This window comes from Rutidosis leptorrhynchoides, chromosome 3 (genome assembly GCF_046630445.1).
Source record: "Rutidosis leptorrhynchoides isolate AG116_Rl617_1_P2 chromosome 3, CSIRO_AGI_Rlap_v1, whole genome shotgun sequence".
NCBI classification, from domain to species: Eukaryota; Viridiplantae; Streptophyta; class Magnoliopsida; order Asterales; family Asteraceae; genus Rutidosis; species Rutidosis leptorrhynchoides.
In genome coordinates, this window is record NC_092335.1 from 454,537,240 (window position 1) to 454,558,451 (window position 21,212).

Consider the following 21,212-nt stretch of genomic DNA (forward strand, 5'->3'; position numbering starts at 1 on the left):
ACACTTTCCACGTCTCGAATTTGAAGAAATGTTTTGCTAAAGAAGATCTCACTATTCCGTTAGATGAAATCCAAATCAGCGAAAAACTTCAATTCATCGAAGAACCCGTCGAAATAATGGATCGTGAGGTTAAAAGACTTAAGCAAAACAAGATACCAATTGTTAAGGTTCGATGGAATGCTCGTAGAGGACCCGAGTTCACCTGGGAGCGTGAAGATCAGATGAAGAAGAAATACCCGCATCTATTTCCAGAAGATTCGTCAACACCTTCAACAGCTTAAAATTTCGGAACGAAATTTATTTAACGGGTAGGTACTGTAGTGACCCGAACTTTTCCATGTTTATATATATTAATTGAGATTGATATTTACATGATTAAATATTTCCAACATGTTAAGCAATCAAACTTGTTAAGACTTGATTAATTGAAATATGTTTCATATAGACAATTGACCACCCAAGTTGACCGGCGATTCACGAACGTTAAAACTTGTAAAAACGACATGACGATATATATATGGATATACATATGGTTAACATGAGATTATGATAAGTAAGTATCTCCATAAGTATATTAACAATGAGTTATATACATATAAACAAGACTACTAACTTAAGGATTTCGAAACGAGACATATATGTAACGATTATCGTTGTAACGACATTTAAATGTATATATATCATATTAAGATATATTAATATATCATAATATCATGATAATATAATAATTTAACAACTCATTAGATATAATAAACAATGGGTTAACAACATTAATTGAGATCGTTAACTTAAAGGTTTCAAAACAACACTTACATGTAACGACTAACGATGACTTAACGACTCAGTTAAAATGTATATACATGTAGTGTATTTAGATGTATTAAAATACTTTTGGAAGACTTCAAGACATATATCAAAACACTCATACTTAACGAAAATGGTTACAGTTACTTTCCCATTCTTTTCTTTCATCAAGAATTCTAGTCGTATTCTTACCCGTATTATACACAGCTTCAAAACGTACTTACTATGGGTATATACCAAGAGGAACTAGCATGGGATTCCACTCTTGATTATGTCATGTATGACTAATCAATTTTAACTTCTACCATGAGCTAGTCAACTAACTAGAACTCCTTTTAACCCCACTCACCACTCACCAATTACCACTCATCATTCACTCCATTTCACTTCCAATTCTCTTTCTAATTCTCTCTCAACACACACACACACTATTATGAACGTATTTTTCCAGTAGTTAATCATCATCTTCATCAAAAATCACTTCAAGAATCAAGCTATAATCATCATAGGAAGAACACTTCAAGAACACTTCAAAAATCCCTTCAAGTTTACTAATTTACTTCCAAGCTTTCTAATCCATTCCAAGTAATCATCTAAGATCAAGAAACCTTTGTTATATACAGTAGGTTATCTTTCTTATTCAAGGTAATATTCATATTCAAACTTTGATTCAATTTCTATAACTATAAACTATCTTAATTCGAGTAAAAATCTTACTTGAACTTGTTTTTGTGTCATGATCCTACTTCAAGAACTTTCAAGCCATCCAAGATCCTTTGAAGCTAGATCATTTCTTGTCACTTCCAGTAGGTTTACCTACTAAACTTTAGGTAGTAATGATGTTCATAACATCATTCGATTCATATATATAAAACTATCTTATTCGAAGGTTTAAACTCGTAATCACTAGAACATAGTTTAGTTAATTCTAAACTTGTTCGCAAACAAAAGTTAATCCTTCTAACTTGACTTTTAAAATTAACTAAACACATGTTCTATATCTATATGATATGCTAACTTAATGATTTAACACCTGGAAACACGAAAAACACCGTAAAACCGGATTTACGCCGTCGTAGTAACACCGCGGGCTGTTTTGGGTTAGTTAATTAAAAACTATGATAAACTTTGATTTAAAAGTTGTTATTCTGAGAAAATGATTTTTATTATGAACATGAAACTATATCCAAAAATTATGGTTAAACTCAAAGTGGAAGTATGTTTTCTAAAATGGTCATCTAGACGTCGTTCTTTCGACTGAAATGACTACCTTTACAAAAACGACTTGTAACTTGTTTTTCCGACTATAAACCTATACTTTTTCGGTTTAGATTCATAAAATAGAGTTCAATATGAAACCATAGCAATTTGATTCACTCAAAACGGATTTAAAATGAAGAAGTTATGGGTAAAACAAGATTGGATAATTTTTCTCATTTTAGCTACGTGAAAATTGGTAACAAATCTATTCCAACCATAACTTAATCAACTTGTATTGTATATTATGTAATCTTGAGATACCATAGACACGTATACAATGTTTTGACCTATCATGTCGACACATCTATATATATTTCGGAACAACCATAGACACTCTATATGTGAATGTTGGAGTTAGCTATACAGGGTTGAGGTTGATTCCAAAATATATATAGTTTGAGTTGTGATCAATACTGAGATACGTATACACTGGGTCGTGGATTGATTCAAGATAATATTTATCGATTTATTTCTGTACATCTAACTGTGGACAACTAGTTGTAGGTTACTAACGAGGACATCTGACTTAATAAACTTAAAACATCAAAATATATTAAAAGTGTTGTAAATATATTTTGAACATACTTTGATATATATGTATATATTGTTATAGGTTCGTGAATCAACCAGTGGCCAAGTCTTACTTCCCGATGAAGTAAAAATCTGTAAAAGTGAGTTATAGTCCCACTTTTAAAATCTAATATTTTTGGGATGAGAATACATGCAGGTTTTATACATGATTTACAAAATAGACACAAGTACGTGAAACTACATTCTATGGTTGAATTATCGAAATCGAATATGCCCTTTTTATTAAGTCTGGTAATCTAAGAATTAGGGAACAGACACCCTAATTGACGCGAATCCTAAAGATAGATCTATTGGGCCTAACAAACCCCATCCAAAGTACCGGATGCTTTAGTACTTCGAAATTTATATCATATCCGAAGGGTGTCCCGGAATGATGGGGATATTCTTATATATGCATCTTGTTAATGTCGGTTACCAGGTGTTCACCATATGAATGATTTTTATCTCTATGTATGGGATGTGTATTGAAATATAAAATCTTGTGGTCTATTGTTACGATTTGATATATATAGGTTATACCTATAACTCACCAACATTTTTGTTGACGTTTAAAGCATGTTTATTCTCAGGTGAATATTAAGAGCTTCCGCTGTTGCATACTAAAATAAGGACAAGATTTGGAGTCCATGTTTGTATGATATTGTGTAAAAACTGCATTCAAGAAACTGATTTCGATGTAACATATTTGTATTGTAAACCATTATGTAATGGTCGTGTATAAACAGGATATTTTAGATTATCATTATTTGATAATCTACGTAAAGATTTTTAAACCTTCATTTATAAAATAAAGGTTATGGTTTGTTTTAAAAATGAATGCAGTCTTTGAAAAACGTCTCATATAGAGGTCAAAACCTCGCAACGAAATCAATTAATATGGAACGTTTTTAATCAATAAGAACGGGACATTTCAATATACCTCTAAAACTCAACGAATATGACTTTTCTAACGTTATTCGTAAGTAAAAATTGGTCAAGAAATGGATATATAATCATTCAATATGAAGGAATCAGATTTAGAGATAAACATATCCTATGAGAATGTAGCTATTGAAACTCAAAACGGAAAATAACAGTAGGCCATATCACACCCAATCTTTAATTTTCTTACATATTTAGTCAATTTTGAATAAGGAATAATATGAAGTGAAGAGTCAATCTGTGATTTCACTTAATAAATCAATAACTAAACAACAAATCCGACAAAAAAAAAATTAATAAGCTCAATCGCCCCTTCCGTTGTTTTACCCATTTGCCCATATTACCCAAAAGATAATTCAGTTTTCATACCAAGAATGATAATTTAAAAAAAAAAACAGTTGCATACAACACACTCATATATTCAAAGTCAAGCCTGCAACTAACGAAACTAACATACCTGGTCATCATCAACGCCCTCTTTCTTAAGTCGGGTCATACCACCTTCCCTATCAAGTGTTAATTATATACCACATATACTTTTTACTGAATACAAAATATAATGGACCGACCAAAGTTGCCGTGGAAGGAGATATTAAACCGCGTTTAACCAAGCCGTCAAAAAAGGGGCCCGTTGCTACCCGAATCAATACCCACACCATCAATCTAAGGCGAGGATTGCCAAACGTCAATCTATTCTAAACCAGTGCGCTGAGACCCCGTATCTTCGTCCTGGATCATGTACACATTTTTTTGCTTCTCTTATTCTTCATTTTTAAATTTGTAGCACATCTAGTATCAATGGAAGGCAAGTAACACCTGAAAACATATGATGTTGACGTTAATACAATACTTATGACATAAAGAAGCTAAGACTTTAGATAGCTTTCACCCTGTTTGAGCCGTTTACCTATTAACATTCCTTAAAAATAAACAATTCAACCTATATGTATCCGATTTCATTGCCCCAACAAACATTATTCTAACACAAATTAAGCACAACAATGACTTTATCAGAGGGTCAAGGTTTGGATATACCTTGTAATGGTCAAACATCATCGAAGACCATATTCATTTTATAATTCATGACCCACAAGATAACCAAGATAAAAATTCTTTTAATAAACCTAAGTGAATGTCAACCACCAACACCTTCTGCAGTTTCTCCTACTTTGTGGCTCATCTGAATCATAACACAAAAGTTTCAATTAATTAGTTGAATTAACAAATGAAATCAATACTCATATGAAGTTCAGTAGTTTTGTGCAATTGTAATCAAATAACTAACATAAATCATCAACAGCTGCATATTGCCACTCATATTGCCATCTTTATTTTTTGTCCAAACATATTGCTAGGGCTTGATGACCCACTCATATTGCCACCCTTAAACCCTTAAATTACTACTGAAGAAATCATAATCAAAATAAGATAGGATATAAATTCGTAATCTGATGTATGTCATCTAATGCCTGATTTAGCGATGAGTAGCGAAGAGGTAATTATAATATGAATAATTTAACTACCTGTGAATTCTCAATTTCCACTTTAGTTCAATAAGACAGGCTCCTTTAGAAATACTAACACAAACATAGAACATAATCATTCGAGTCCAATTTATAATAAATTAAACTTTACTTCCTATGTGCTTTCAGCTCATTTTACTCGCACCCGATTTTAATCTCAGCAGATATGGATGTTTGCAAAGTTGGTAAGTGTCTAAACATTAGAAGAACATCTACGTCCCTTGTTCTCTGCAACAAAATTGTTAAGATTCTTAAAAACACATGAAATAAGTAACATCAATAAAGAAATTGTTGAAATAGTATAGAAGTAATTCTTGAGTTACTATCTTACTGGTTGTTCTGTATTGACATCATACTTCAATGCATTGAAGCATTGCAATCTCCCATCCAAATATGAAGCATACATTCGAACCCAGTAAGAATAGTCACATGCTGATCAAAAGGGTCAAAATGTTTCATCCAAAATGTATCTATTCTATATATATATAATCATTAATGATGAAAATAAATTGGTCATCATTAGTACGGCTCCGGTTCACCTTGGACTGATTGTACAAAAATTGAAATATAAACTGAACCTTAAAATAGAAGTAGAACTGCATTGACGTTGATATACGAATGGAATCGAAATTACGATTCAAACGCCAAATAAAGAACCTAAACTAATAATCATCTATACACTTCAAAAACCACAGGCCAGTTCACATACTCTAATTTACAATATTTCATTATAATCACTATCCTCTTAAAACTTTGATGCCAAGATCTTACTTTTACTTTTTGAAAAAAATAACATAAATAATAAATTTGTTCAACTAAAATATAGAGGTATAAATTTTGAAGTAAAAACTTACATTGAACCGTTGCATGATGAAAGTGTCTTCGTTATCCTCATCTTTTTTAACATCATCTTTCAAACTTTATCATCATCTTTCAAACTTTGAAGTAAAAGTAAAATTAAAAGTAAAAACTTACATTGATAGTGGTTTAGCATAAATATATGTGATTAAAGATAACACAAGTCTTAACAACATAAACAACATCAAGGCTTAAACTAATTTGATGAACATAAACACGAGCTACCATAATAACACATGACAAAACAGGGTTGTTTATGTTTGAACTGATCATTGCAGCTCTAATTTGCAATGATCATCAGTTTGTAGTATTCATAGGACTATAGGAGAATAATTATGATTACCATTTTACAATTAGTAAGGGTGAAAAAATATATCTTCATCATCACTTTCAACATCTAAACTGCACAAAGACACACAAAATAACTTCAAAAATACTAAAAATCCACAAACTTTGAATCCCATTTTGCAACCCATGACATCATCATTAGCCATATAACATTCCAACTTCATACATAGCAAACATAAAAACCATTAAAACCGAAAACTAAAACTACTATGCCAAACTTTTTTTATACATGTTAAAGTACCTCGAGATATAAACTCAAAAATGTAACTTGACAGAGATAACAATATCAACCACTTACCATTATACATATTTATGTAAGCAAATTTAAAACCCAATAAATCAATATACAGTTCAATTATATAAATAATACCTTCGTTCATAGGTGTTATGAGTATTTGACTATTTACTTTGATACTGAGAACTGCTTTTAAAGGCATGACTTGAGTTAGATGCATAAGCATGGCAAGCTGCAAAAGAAAAAAATGAATGAAGACGCAATTAGAGAGGTATCAGAAAGTACATAAACCCGTACGAAATACTAACGATGAACATGTCATTGAGCAATTTAATCTGCTCTATTGATCTCATATTGGTAAACTAAAGTAGCATTAGAAACAATAATAAATATGAAATTTAAAACACTTTAAACACTTAAAAAATCGAATCCGTTCTTCTAATCCCATCTAGATAACATCCAGAACTATTAGAAACAAATAGTTTGAAAACACCAGCGCGGTAGGAATATTTCTCAAACGATATCCATGACTCCCCATTTTATTATTTCCATGTTGGTATGATAAAGAAAAACGTAAAACATAAATTGCAGGAGAAGTAGTATGTTAACAATCTTTAATGTCTGGCAAATATCTATTCACATACTCACCTACTTTTAAGCATTTAAAAAAACACTTAGAGTGCATTTTTTGTTTCCATTCAATCAAAGCATTCGTTAAAATCAAACAAAGCTTATTAAACAATGAAACCGTAAACCAACTGAATCAATTCGCAGAAATTACCCTGAATCAACGATAAAACATCCATAACTCCCCTTGATTATAAACCCGAAATCAAATAAAAGAAACATACCTCATGCCTTTTTATAAACAGAAATCAAGTTTCTGTTTCATCGATGAACCATACCCTATGCCCTTTTTAGAAACCTGAATCAATTCGATGAAACAACCTTGAATCATCCCTAAAACATCGATGCGATGTCGAATCAATTCGACGAAACAACCTTGAATCATCCATAAACCTGATTTAGATGGTCGTCATATGCAAACAGATCTAGTAACCGGAGATGATTCCGACGAGTTAAAGTATAGCGGACATAGTTTACAAAATTGATAGCATTCGGTTCGTAAAATTGTAGCGAATTAATTGGCTGTTGCGGCGAAATCTATTTGGAAACCGATTTGGGCGAAAATTGCAGTATTGAGGTGGAAGGAGATGAAAAACCTAGATGGGATTTGATGATTTAGGAATGGGTTATGGATGGAAATCCGTATTTTTAGTGTTTTTTTTTTTAAAAAAAAAAAATAAGAAAAGCAGAGACTGATGACACGTGGCGTACGGATAGAGTTAAGGGTTGTGGGGCTGACACCTTGGATTTAATCCTCATGCTTTATGTGAGGAAGGGATACTTTTTTTTATGGAACCTTCTAAAATAAATGTTGACTCAAAGCCCGGAGTAGATACCTGTACATGGGCTTTAAAAGGAGCCTTTATAGATGTGTGCCTATCTTTTTATTTAATTAACTATTAAACCCGTAAAATCACGGTTAGTTTAAACGAAACAATTTAATATAAAGTGAATGTAAATGCTAAAGTCATTTATTTTAATAACCCGTTTGACTAAGAAATTTGTCGTTGTTTTTACAAATATATAGAAACATGTATTTTCGCATACATATGTGACGTAATTAATTTCGTAAAAAAATCCATATTTGAATCTTAATAATATAATAATTATAATTATAATTATAATTATTATATTAAAAGTAAATAATAATAAAGTTCACTCAAAGTTGAGTATTTATATTTTTAATAGTAATAATAATAATAATAATAATAATAATAATAATAAATGCCTTTTAAATTTTTTTAGAAAATTAAAATACAATTATTATATAAAAGTTGTACAATATGCTTTAAAATTTAGGTGTTCTGTAAAAGATTTTACAATTTATGAGAGATTAGTATTTCTTTTTATAAAAGATTTCGTATTATTTTTTTAATTAAATTAATATAAAATTATGACATGATCATTATAAAAATTAAAGGGTAATTAGCTTAATGATGACATCATCATTTTAGAGTTTTATATAACTATATAGATATTATTATTATTATTATTATTATTATTATTATTATTATTATTATTATTATTATTTTGGCACAAAACAAGAAATTAAATATATAAAAAACACCATTTTTAACCATCCTAAAGACGATGATGCAGAGTTACAAAATAGTGCACAAGAAAGAAAATTTTGCTACGTTGAGAAATCGTAAAATTTGTAAACATAAACATAATAGAAGCTCAAACTTCAAAACATCAGATCAAACACAAACTAATTCTATTCTATAATTATATTATACCTATATGTAAAAGAGAGAGGGCTAATGAATAGTGCCTAAGGGAATTTTCGATTTTTTTTTTAACTTAACTAAATTTCATTTGCACAACAAAACCCCTTACACTTTCTCCAAAAAATCAAATCAACCCCTAATACAAGGAGTAAAGTGTCAAATTATCATTTTCATAAAAAATCTTAAATAAACTTCACCCAAATATTCAACGGGCCATATCTTCTCGCTCGCAACGAATCAAATTTTTCCGACACCATCGTTAAACTCGAAATAATTTTAGGAACACAATGTCACTAGCTATATGCAAAACGGACGCTTTTTAAAAAAAGATAAATATTTGGGGTACTTTTCATACACGTTGATTTTGTGTTAAATTTTTAAAAGTCGACAATTCCATAGCGAAACACGGAAATGCACATATATTGTTAATTTAAAATAACATTTAAATCTTTCACGGGTTATACATTTTAGTTCGACTCGAGTTGCGCTTCAACGACATCATCGCTAGCTACGAAATAATTTTACAACCTAAACGCAATAAAATACATTGAAAACCGAACCCCCGACGCGAAACGAGGGTTCGTACACTAGTATTTACTAAATAGAAGGGACCAAAGCAATACAAGCCAAGTCAACCACGTAGACAACATCCTCTAATCAATAACCAGGGCTGGGACATCCATATATGCGCTTGAGTTGAGAGACAAAGCTTTGCTGGCAGGGCCCGAAGAAACATTTAACGTTTGATGTGAAGAACTATAGCCATAAACCAATCGTAAGAAAAGTACTCCAAAGTAGCTCGAATAATCCATTATTCTCCACCATCTAAATGGTTCGCCCCAAATTATCTTGGGCAATGGAGAAGAAGATGACACATCGTTTCCTAAATAGAATCAAACAGATCTTGAAACACCGATAACGTAATAACTACCATCTAGCCATGATCACAGCCTGTGTGACCTCTTGCGTTCCATGAAGGAATACAAGTTGGACAAGATGTTTTCCCTGATGGGCACTTCTTCTGATGTATAAATCAGAAGTCACTGAAAATTTAAGTAGAACAAGTAGAAGAACAACTTTACCTTTTAAATTACATGAATATGTCCTTGATAACAGAGTAAAGTATGGTCTTTACAATTACTTAGATTACTCTAAACTTGATTCTGAAAATTAGTGTTTTGTCACTAGTTTAAATAAAGAACAAGAACCTAAATCATACTTGGAGGCATCTAAAGACAAGAACTGGGCACAACCTATGAATGATGATATGAAAGTCTTAAATAGGAATAATACATAGGTTGTTAGGTGCCGTTTGTTTTTTAAGATGTTTTTGTCTGAAGATCTGCGGACCATGTCTTTAAAGAAGATGTGACTTAAAGATCTACATGTTGACGATTAAAGACTATTTGTTTTTATGTCTGCTAAATATATTTTTAAATCCTAAATGTTTCTACATGCATGTGTTGCTCCCGAGGGTCGTGCATGAAATCTGATGGAGCAGCACAGTATGCTACCATCCTAAACTTTTGACAGTTTATTTTAATCTAATATCCATCCCATTTAAATCAATTCTATCGGATCTCCAATACACCATCCAATACACCATTTCTTCTAGGATTCTGCTTCCCATCCGAAGAACGTCTTTCATTCCGCAAAACATGTCTGCCTCATCCTCTCAGATTTCTTTGTTGCTCGATTCAGTGAAAAGATTAATTTTGGGTTCAAGGATATCAATCAGCAGCCTCAAGTAATATTGGATCAAATCGATTAGACTACAGGTTTGTGTTTGTTTATTACAGCTATTATCGATTAACGAATTCGAACCAGTTGATAATGGAGCGTAACCCTTTCAAATGAGAAATTAGGGAATCAAAACATCGTAACATGTACATGATTCAAAACCCGAATTTTAGTTATGTTCTTGACTGTATCACATCGGCTATGGCAAAGGGGAATCCACGGGTTGATTTTCAGGTTCGTATATTGAGTTCATTGTTTCCTCTGTTCTTCTGTTAGTACTTAAGAAAATCCTCAATTCATCTATTTATTAAGGGAAATTACTATTAAGGTGAGTTATTTTTTTAAAAGGCAGAACCTGAAAGCTTCAATTTACGGAAGAGTAATATTTCTGTATTTCTCCATATTTATCTCATCTTCCTCATCTCTGATTCAAATTCATCAATCTTCTTGATCATATAATTAATTAATTCAACTTCTACTATATATATTTAGACTTCACATAACGATGATGACAGGAGGAAGGACAGTCTCGATTTTCTTAACCTTACTCTAAAGGTGCGCTTATCTGTTCGTGTTGCAGATAAAAAGGTTATAAAAAGATGAAGTAACTTAGAGGATGAATGAATTCTTTTTAAGGCTGATATTAAATATACATTGTACTATTTTTTATTTTTTATTTTTTTTGAAAGGCAATCTACATTGTACTATAATGTTTCAGTCGGTGACAAAATGTTATAATAGTATGCATAGTTAAAGCAATAGATGTTCTGTATCCTTAACATTTGACAATCATAAGCATGAAAATTGGTCTATATTTGTTAGCTTTTAGTGCTAAAGAATGACAAGGTTATAACACACTCATAGATGTGTAGGTTGTACATATTTCGTCACATATGGTAATTTTGACCCATTTACTTATTTCACATGTTTATTTCATGTTTGTAGTTCTTTTGTTGAATATCAATTACACATTAAGAATTGAAGTTTCATGTGGCAATCCTTTAGTCTATTGTTTATTAAGTCTATTATTTATGTATGGATTGCTACATAACATTTAAGGTGCGGTTTTCATGTTTTTAGTTCTTTTGTTGAATATGCAACTTTGTGTTTTTAAATAAGTTCTTTCTTACTTATCCTTATCTTATATCTATGTTGGTCTCTTCATAGTATTTTTGCTTTTCTTAAAAAAGATAATCGCAATGATTAACTGTTTTTTATAAAGGGAAGTAAAGATTTCATGCTTATCGTGCTTATTTGATCATTTTTTCTGTATATACATAATGACATCCATACTCTTATGTTATACTTTTTGAATCTTGACTTATAAAATGTGCAGCGTATACAATGACATCTAAGAAACAGTTAATAATGGTGATCTAAAGATTTGTATCAAAAGCTTAAAGAATATATCATCATCAAAACCCAAGTATATCCACGTTTTCAAGCTAGGTATATATGTATTGCTTAATAGATGGATCTACTGCTGGTTTCTTTATAGCTCTTTTTGACGTGTTAAAGATCAACTTTAAAAGATGGAATGTGTTAACAGCTAGCCCCTGCAAGCTTGAGGTATATTTTACATTCTAAATTAGAGCAGCTTCCTGTCACTTATGTACTACCATAGGTTGATGGTTAAGGATATATTGAGTTTGAGTTTTTTTTTTTTTGAAAGGCAAACACACACCATTAACACGAATATTTACAACCACGAATATGTCCCAAGTGGGACTTGAACCCTCAACCTCTTGGTTGGAGGGCCACCACGATACCGCTGGGCCAAATGCCCGTTGGTGAGTTTGAGTTTTTTAAAGTATGTTCTATGCGATTAGTGTTTGTTGAACACGTTTTCGATTGGTGAGTGTGAGTTTGAGTTTTTTTGGTATTCGGTGTACACGTTTTCGATTAGTGTTTGTTGAACGCTTTAAGTATCTTCTGTTAGTTATGAACTTTTTGCTTTGATTTTGTCAAAGTTGGTATTGAATTATGCTTAGATCTTTAGGGACTCATGGTAAGTCAATTTACAGTACACTAATCTGAATTTCAAAAAAGACTTGACAGTGCTACAAAGACACTCATGCTACACTAGAAGAAGCATTTGTGATACAAAATCAACAAGTAAGTTCCTGCCTATTATTTCATTTGTTCCATGTGTGAACAAGTTCCTAAACATCATCTTTAGTGGATAGAAGTTACATTTCTTAGAAAGCAGTTTCTGTTATGGTTCAATTAGGTTTGGGTGCGAATAATAGTTTAGTTGACCTGATTTTATTAATGAAGCACATGCAAAAAGTGTGTTTCGATTCTTTATATATTGTTTTGATTGGATTTGAATATTCGAAATATGATATGGGCATGTGAGACAATGGGACGTGTCATAGTTGCTGAATAGCTTATTTTTAGCTTAGCTGAATTGGTGCTAAAGCTTTATATTTTTTTATTATTGCTGCATACATTTTTTATGTATAATATTGGGATATCAAAGAAGAAATTATGCTATAATAGTGTGGGTAATGTGTAGATGTTGGTTGTAGTTTGTGGTTGTACTGGGTGTTGATTGTAATTGGTGGTAGTCCATGACTATATATAAAGAAGTATGTGAGTTTACTTTTTCTACATTTTCTATTAAAGGTAATGAGGGTGGTGAATATTGTTGCTGTATTTGGTGAGTATAGTATGCGCGTTATTAAATCCGAACGGTGATTAACATTGTTTTAGTCATAATTAGATCTTGTGAGCTTGACCAATTTACTAAATCATTGTTTCTGATTATCTGTCTGTACTAAAATTAGATTTGACTTGGTTAAAATTTCGTTTGATAAGCCCATTTAGACCATTTAGATTGATTCATTTCTTAAAATATTGTTTCTATTTGTTCTTCCTTTCGCTTCTAAGTAATTTAACAACATTTGCAGCAGGGTGTCAATATTGACCCATTTAGAAGCAAGGGGTGATGCTGAAAAATAAAACAGTTCTAAATAATCTTACTCCGCAAAAAGGTGGAATTTCGTATGGCGAGCAAAAAAGAGAAAGCTTCTGGTTTGTACATAGCTTGATAAAAAAGGTATGGACATTAACTCGGTTAGATGTCCCGTTTTTGTGATGATGATATTGAAAGACTAGATCACTCCAATTTATTTCTGTAAAAGGGCAATGGAAATTGAGGGCGGGATGGTTGGCCATTCCAAATATATCGAGTCTAAGTATAGATGAAATTTTTAAAGATTGAAGTGGAGCTTCGAGTTCGGAATAACGCAAGAACAGTTATATGGGTCAAGCGCTACATGATTTGGCGGAATAGAAATGAGGTGGTTTTCGGAAAGGGTAATCAGAGCAGTCCGGTAGTACTCGCTGATACTCCTTTGAAATATTTTAAATGGATCTCCAATAGATCGAAAAAGGGTATGTTGGATTAGAACCAATGGCTTAAATCCTAGAGCTCTTTGAGATTCTTGCAGACTTCGAGAAGTTGTTGGTCATATATGCATGCATCTGGTCATCATCTAAGTCATTTTAGTTTTGTTGTCTAACTGATGTTATGACTTCCAGTTTGGGTCATGCAAGTAATCTGTAACTTAAGGAATGTATTTTATAAATATTTTTTGAATAAACCCGTGATTTCACGGGTCTTTATTGTTATTACATTCCATCTTGTATAACCCATTTGGGCTTGGGTGATGTATGTGCTTCTTGAAAGATGCAAGTATCTGTGCAACTTACAATGATATTTACAAGAAAGGTTTTAATTACAATATTTTCGCTATCTAAAATACCATGAAATAATGCCATGCAGCTTAGTAAGGGATTCATTATATATGGTTCATTGGTAGTGAAGGTCAAAGCTAAATCTATATTTGGTATTCTCAGGGAAAACCATCTTTGAGAAGTAATGGTGTATCCTAGGGGATACACGCATAAAAACACCATTTTTGTACAGAAAAATGGATCAGACAACACAAAAAACATAACAAATTCAGCAGTTTTCAGTAATTGCCGTCCAACATTTGGCAGGCCGCCCAGCGCCAAGCGTAAGCCCTGCAGGTAGCTTCTATGCTTAAACCCTTTAACTCAGCGCGTGAACGGCACGCAGCCACGTCAACATACGCCACTGACCTTCCGGATACTTCTCACAACAGAATTAATCAGCTATTGACACGTGTATCCCGAGAATTTTGGACATTCTACGCCTATAAATAGACCCCCTGGGTCACCACATTTCACAGGATTCTGATCTGAACTTCAGTCAGAGAGAAGTACACTTTTCTCTCTCACACAGTTCTTCTTCACTCTAAAACATATCAGCCGCTTAGCAGCAATACGCTATACGGATCAATTACAGATTGATCCACAGATTGATTGAGGCCACCCCACAGATCAAACATCTGTGTTCCGGGTCTGCAAAGATTATTTCTCGAGAGCAAACAACAATCAACAGTATACGCCACACGCTAAGCAGCTACTTTTCTGTACTGGTACCTTACAGCCGCTACACAGAAAATCGTACCAACAGATGGCGCCACCCGTCTCAAATACCACCAAAACCACCAAGAGCACGAAGGCAACCGAAACAACCTCATCAAGAGCAGTACTTGAGCCAATTGATGAAAACATCATTGAGAACATACCAGTGGATCGGTTAACTCTTGGTGAAACTTCAATTGAAGAAGACGATCATTTACATACTGATGCAGCAGACGATCAAGTTCATGAAACAATACCACGAGTCAGGAAACCATTGATGGGAAGTTCTAATGCAGGAATGTGGAAAGCCAGGCGAGGAACACACAATGTTTCTTTCAAGAGGACATCTGATGTCAGTGTTAAGCACAACAACAAAGGGAAATCAATTTCCAAATCACAATTGTACAAGTTATTCAATCAGTTGAATACTTTGGTTGATGATACTGAAAATCAACATAGTGATGAAGGTTTTGTTGAAGATGATTGGAATATTGGAGAAGAAGATGAGCAGTTCTTTATGACTGAGGAGATGGCAGGAAAGTTACTGGATGGAATTTTTGACCAAGACGGCACCATCACGATTTAAGCAGAAATTAGCACAACCAACCATCCGTGCAACGGATGTGGATAATTTGTTTCCTTTGATTACTGGAGATGAAGTTATCAAACCATCAGGAATGGCAGAATCAACACAATGTTTTATCCCTAGAATTGCCGATTATCCATTGCCAAGAAATTTGGGAATTTCATCTATCGGTGTTTATGATGGTACAACAGATCCAGAAGACTTTCTCACAATGTTTGAAGGTGTTATGAGGTTACAGCATTAGGAAGATGAAACTGCATGCAATATGTTTTCAATGGTACTGCAGAAAATGGCAAGAGAGTGGTTTGCTAGTTTGCCACCAAGGAGTATTACCAGTTTCCTTGATTTAAGGGAAAAATTTGTGATGCAATATCAAAGCTTGAGAAGCTGCACGTTGTCACATCTTGACGCACATGAGATAACAATGCACCACAATGAATCACTGAGTGATTTCATGAAGCGTTATACCATTGAATGTCAGAAGATACCAGACATACCAGAGTCTCAGCTCGTTTCAGGATTCATATTTTGTCTCGATCAGCGACGTTTTGCACGATTAATTCATGCTTTGCGTTATGATATTCCAAAAACATTGCATTGGGTGTTGGGTATTGCTCAGAAACACTTAAGAGCAGGAGAGATGGGATATCCAAGAGTGGATAATTATCAAAGAAATTACAGACCGCAAGGCGGAGAGCGGAATAGGAATGACAACTACCATAGGCAACAGGGGTATGATAACAATTACTAGAAACAACAACACGGTTGGAGGGGGAATAATCATCCAAATGACAACTATCATCATTGAAAGCCATTGGACAGACATCCACTTATCATGGCTTTAACCAAAACTCCAAGAGAAATCTTGTTTACAGAACCCATTAAGGAAACCTTTCATCCTCCACCACCAATGGAAGAACGTCAAGGACCACAGAGTGACAAGTGGTGTGACTTTCATGAAGCATATGGACATGACACTGACAATTGCAAGTCACTAATGAGAGAGATCATTGCAAAGATCAAAGCCGGGGAGCTAAACCATCTGTTACCAGGAAAACAATATCGGAGAAATGACCCAAACAAGCGTTTTGCATGGCAAGGAAAAGTTCGTCACGGTGGACGAAATAACTGGAACAGAAGAGAAGAGAGGAAAGATGAGAGGGACCTAACTCCTGAGAAACACATCAATGTCATATCGAACACGGTGGATGAAAATGATGCAGACGGAGAGCGCATAACGGAACAATGGATGTATGCTCCAATCATATTTCACACCATTCCAATTTGGAGACTATCAGAGGAGCCTGTGGTTATTTCAGCTGTCATTGCAAACAGAAACATCAGCAAAATTTATACTGACACGGGTAGCGAAGCAGATATCCTTTATTTGCATTGCTTCAGAGACTATCCGTTCAGCGTGAAGGATAGACTTCGTTATACAAATTTGAAGATTGCTGGTATCACAGGAGAGTCTATGAAGGCAGTTGGTAAGGTGAAGCTGGACGTAACATTGGGAACACATCCTTTGGTTCGAACAGAAATTGTGGATTTTACAGTTCTTGATGGCAGATCAAGATTGAATGCATTATTTGGAAGGCGGATTCTTCGCAAGTTTGGAGCAATTACTTCCACACCACATGCAGAACTACGTTTCCCAACCCCAAACGGTGTAGCAGTGATAAATTCTGAATATGTGGGTCCAGCTAGAGAAAGATCAGTTGTTTATGAAGCTCAAGGGAATTTTGTCAGAGGGGAATCATCAAGGCAGTTATTTAGCAGAAACGATGTGAACGGATACTTCAAACCACCTAAAATGTGGGGACATTGAAAACAGGACGCAACACGTTGCACGGAAGACAGTATAAAAGCATTAATCGTGCAGAGCAGCTTTTAGCACATTATGTTCTTAACTTCATCAGTTCAGACAATAACACAATACACTTTTTGTAATTTTCTGATTGGGACTTGATTGTTAGCCCATATTAATTACACTCTATTATAGTCCATATATTATACTTATTGGGCTTAGCCCTCTAGTGTTTATTAGGGTTTGAGGCTATTTATGCTCACTTCTCATGTACTGCAAATCATTCAATAATACATTACGTTTATGTTAATTAACATGGTATCATTACTACTCCATATTACTTTTGTTTATTTTTAATCTATCTGAAGATCACACCTACCCATAAACATTTTTTTTCCAATTAATTCTTTCGGTCGGCTGCCGATACATATCCTATTTACTTCTTTTGATTTTTTTTTTCCACCGTATGTTTCTTTATTCAATCTATACCTATAGCTATACTCGCCACCTATTGCTACTTGATTATCTTTTTTACCCCACCGATCGGTGATTTTTGACTTCTAGCAAAATCAACAAGCAATATCAATAAATTGATTTACTTCATTCCTCAATTGCAATTATTACTATTATTTTTATTTTTGTGTTTTCATTACATCAGTCTACATGTACTATAAACATTCATATATATTGACGGCAATTTAATCACAAATTTATGCGACTATGTATAATCCCATGTTGTCGAATACCGACAATAGTTGGTCCACGAACATAGAGGCCCAACTTTGGAACATCATTAAAGCCAACCAGAAAATTATAGCCCAGTTAGAAATTACTCAGGCCCAACAGCAGGCCCAATGTTTTTACACAGCTCAGCCCGCTTCTCTTAGATCCTTTACGGTTAATCCACAAACACAGACTCATGAGACTCTTCAGGATTACGGTGCTGCTGGGTGGCACATGGACACGGGTGCGTCTTCACATCTTACCTCATGTGTTAGTAATCTTAGTACTGTTTTTAATAATTGCAAATATTCATCAGTAGCCGTTGGTAACGGGAACACCATTCCCTTCATTAACATAGGTCATAGCTTGTTACCCAATGTTCACCGCCCGTTACATTTGAATAATGTACTTGTAACCCCTAACATCGTTAAAAACCTCATATCTGTTCGTCAATTTACCCGTGATAATCTAGTTTCAATTAAATTTGATCATTTTGGTTTCTCTGTTAAAGATTATCTAACTCGTCGTCTGCTTCTCCGATGTGATAGCACCGGGGATCTTTACCCACTTACATCACCCACCTCTCACTCATCTCAGCAGGCTCTTATCACCAGTCCGGTTACATGGCATCAGCGTCTCGGACATCCCGGCCATGATGTTTTTCGAAGACTCCTTTCTAATAAAGATATTATTTGTAATAAATCTTCGTCCCCCGTTCTTTGCCATGCATGTCAGCATGGCAAGCATGTGCGTCTACCTTTTTCTGTTTCTAGTTCTAATGTTAACGCTACGTTTGATATTATTCATTCAGATTTATGGACTTCTCCTATTTCTAGTTTAAGTGGTTTCAAATATTATATTATCTTTCTTGATCATTATTCACATTATGTATGAGTTTTTCCGTTACGCAATAAATCTGACGCATTTAAAACATTTATCAATTTTCGCGCTTTTGTACGCACTCAATTCAACCAAGAAATCAAAGCTTTTCAATGCGATAATGGGGGTGAATTTGATAACAATGCTTTTCATCAACTCCTCCAATCTAACGGCATTCAATTCCGCTTCTCTTGTCCTTACACTTCTCAGCAAAACGGGAAGTCTGGACGCATGTTCCGCACCATTAATAATCTCATCCGCACACTTCTCTTTCAGGCTCACCTTCCACCCACTTACTGGGAAGAAGCTCTCCATATGGCGGCATATCTCCTCAATATCCTTCCCTCCTCTGCAATTAACCACGAGATCCCTCACTCTCGTTTATACAAACAAAAACCCGACTACACCACACTCCGCGTCTTCGGATGCCTCTGTTACCCTCATCTTCCCACCACTCACAAACTAGCCCCACGCTCTACTCCCTGCATCTTCCTTGGGTACCCCTCTAATCATTGGGGTTACCGCTGTTTGGACCTCACCACCAACCAAATCATCCTCTCTCGTCATGTTACCTTCGACGAGACATCATTCCCTTTCGGCTCTATGACACCCACTCAGCCACCCTCCTATGACTTCCTTGATCCTCGACCGAGTCTATTTTCCCGATCCTTTCACCTTTCGAGCCCAAGACCACCATTTCCTACATCTACCACGGAGCCGCAGCCTCCTCCTACTGAGGCTACCGACGTCACACCAGCCCCAGAGACTCAGCCTCCTCCTGCTGAGGCTACCACCCCTACACGTTCACCTACGGAGACACAGCCTCATCCTACCGAGACAAAGCCTCCTCGTACTATGGCTACATCATCCACTACCTCTACCCACCCCATGATCACTCGTACACGCCTTGGTACCACCAAACCTGTACAACGTCTCAATCTTCACACGGTTTTCATATCACCTGTACCTCGTACTTATTCCGAAGCTCTTACAGACTCTAACTGGAAACAAGCTATGACTGATGAATATAATGCTTTAATTAACAACAGTACTTGGACTCTTGTGCCCCGCCCATCGGACACGAACATAGTTCGCTCCATGTGGCTTTTTAAGCACAAGTTCAATGCAGACGGTAATTTGAGCAGGTATAAGGCTCAACTCGTTGCTAACGGTCGTAGTCAGCAGGTTGGCATTGATTGTGATGAGACTTTTAGCCCGGTTTTTAAACCGGCATCGATACGTACTGTTCTCAGTTTGGCAGTTTCTAGACATTGTCCTGTCCATCAGCTAGATGTCAAAAATGCCTTCCTTCATGGACAGCTTATAGAGACTGTATATATGCACCAGCCACCAGGGTTCCACGATCCCCGGTACCCAGATCATGTCTGCTTACTGCAGAAGTCCTTATATGGCCTTAAGCAGGCCCATCGTGCATGGTTTCAACGTTTTGCAGGATATGCCCAGCAGGTTGGATTTCACCAAAGTCGTTGTGATACATCACTTTTTATCTACCGTCAGGGATCCGACATAGCTTACCTTCTATTGTATGTTGATGATATTGTGTTGACCGCTTCTTCTACAAGTTTTCTTCAGCGGATTATTTCTTCCCTACATAAGGAATTTGCCATGACTGATTTGGGTCCTCTTAACTACTTTCTTGGAATCCTCGTCACTCGCACCACATCTGGCATGTTCCTTTCTCAGAGACAGTATGCTACCGAGATCATTGAAAGGGCTGGCATGCCCACGTGTCATCCATGTCGGACCCCGGTTGAACCAGGTGCAAAGCTTTCTAGTCACGGGCCGCATATTAAGGATCTGACTCTCTATCGGAGCCTTGCAGGCGCATTACAGTACCTCACTTTCACTCGTCCAGACATCTCCTATGCCATTCAACAGATCTGTGTTTTCATGCACGACCCTCGGGAGCAGCACATGCATGCTGTTAAGCGGATCATCCGCTACATACAGGGCACTACTGATCTTGGTTTACAGTTATATGCATCATCTCCTACTACATTGGTTGCATACTCTGACGCTGATTGGGCCGGTTGCCCATCTACCAGACGATCCACTTCCGGTTATTGTGTTTTCATCGGCAACAACCTCCTCTCATGGTCTT

At 35.0% G+C, this 21,212-nt stretch overlaps 1 protein-coding gene and 1 long non-coding RNA gene across 4 annotated transcripts; both read left to right on the forward strand.

Moving 5' to 3' along the window:
* Nucleotides 1-11,023: 11,023 nt before the first annotated feature.
* Nucleotides 11,024-14,273, forward strand: LOC139897994 (uncharacterized). 3 transcript variants are annotated; one of them, XR_011776838.1, is made up of 5 exons: nucleotides 11,024-11,192; nucleotides 11,974-12,206; nucleotides 12,687-12,752; nucleotides 13,550-13,698; nucleotides 13,784-14,273. It is a non-coding gene; the product is annotated as an uncharacterized lncRNA (long non-coding RNA). The 3 variants fall into 3 exon arrangements; XR_011776836.1 differs by having other exon boundaries at nucleotides 13,550-14,273; XR_011776837.1 differs by having other exon boundaries at nucleotides 13,553-14,273.
* A 2,243-nt stretch (nucleotides 14,274-16,516) lies between these two features.
* On the forward strand, nucleotides 16,517-17,509 carry LOC139901568 (uncharacterized). The gene has a single exon (XM_071884263.1). It carries the CDS (start codon nucleotides 16,517-16,519, stop codon nucleotides 17,507-17,509), a length of 993 nt encoding a protein of 330 aa, XP_071740364.1.
* The last annotated feature ends 3,703 nt before the right edge of the window (nucleotides 17,510-21,212 follow it).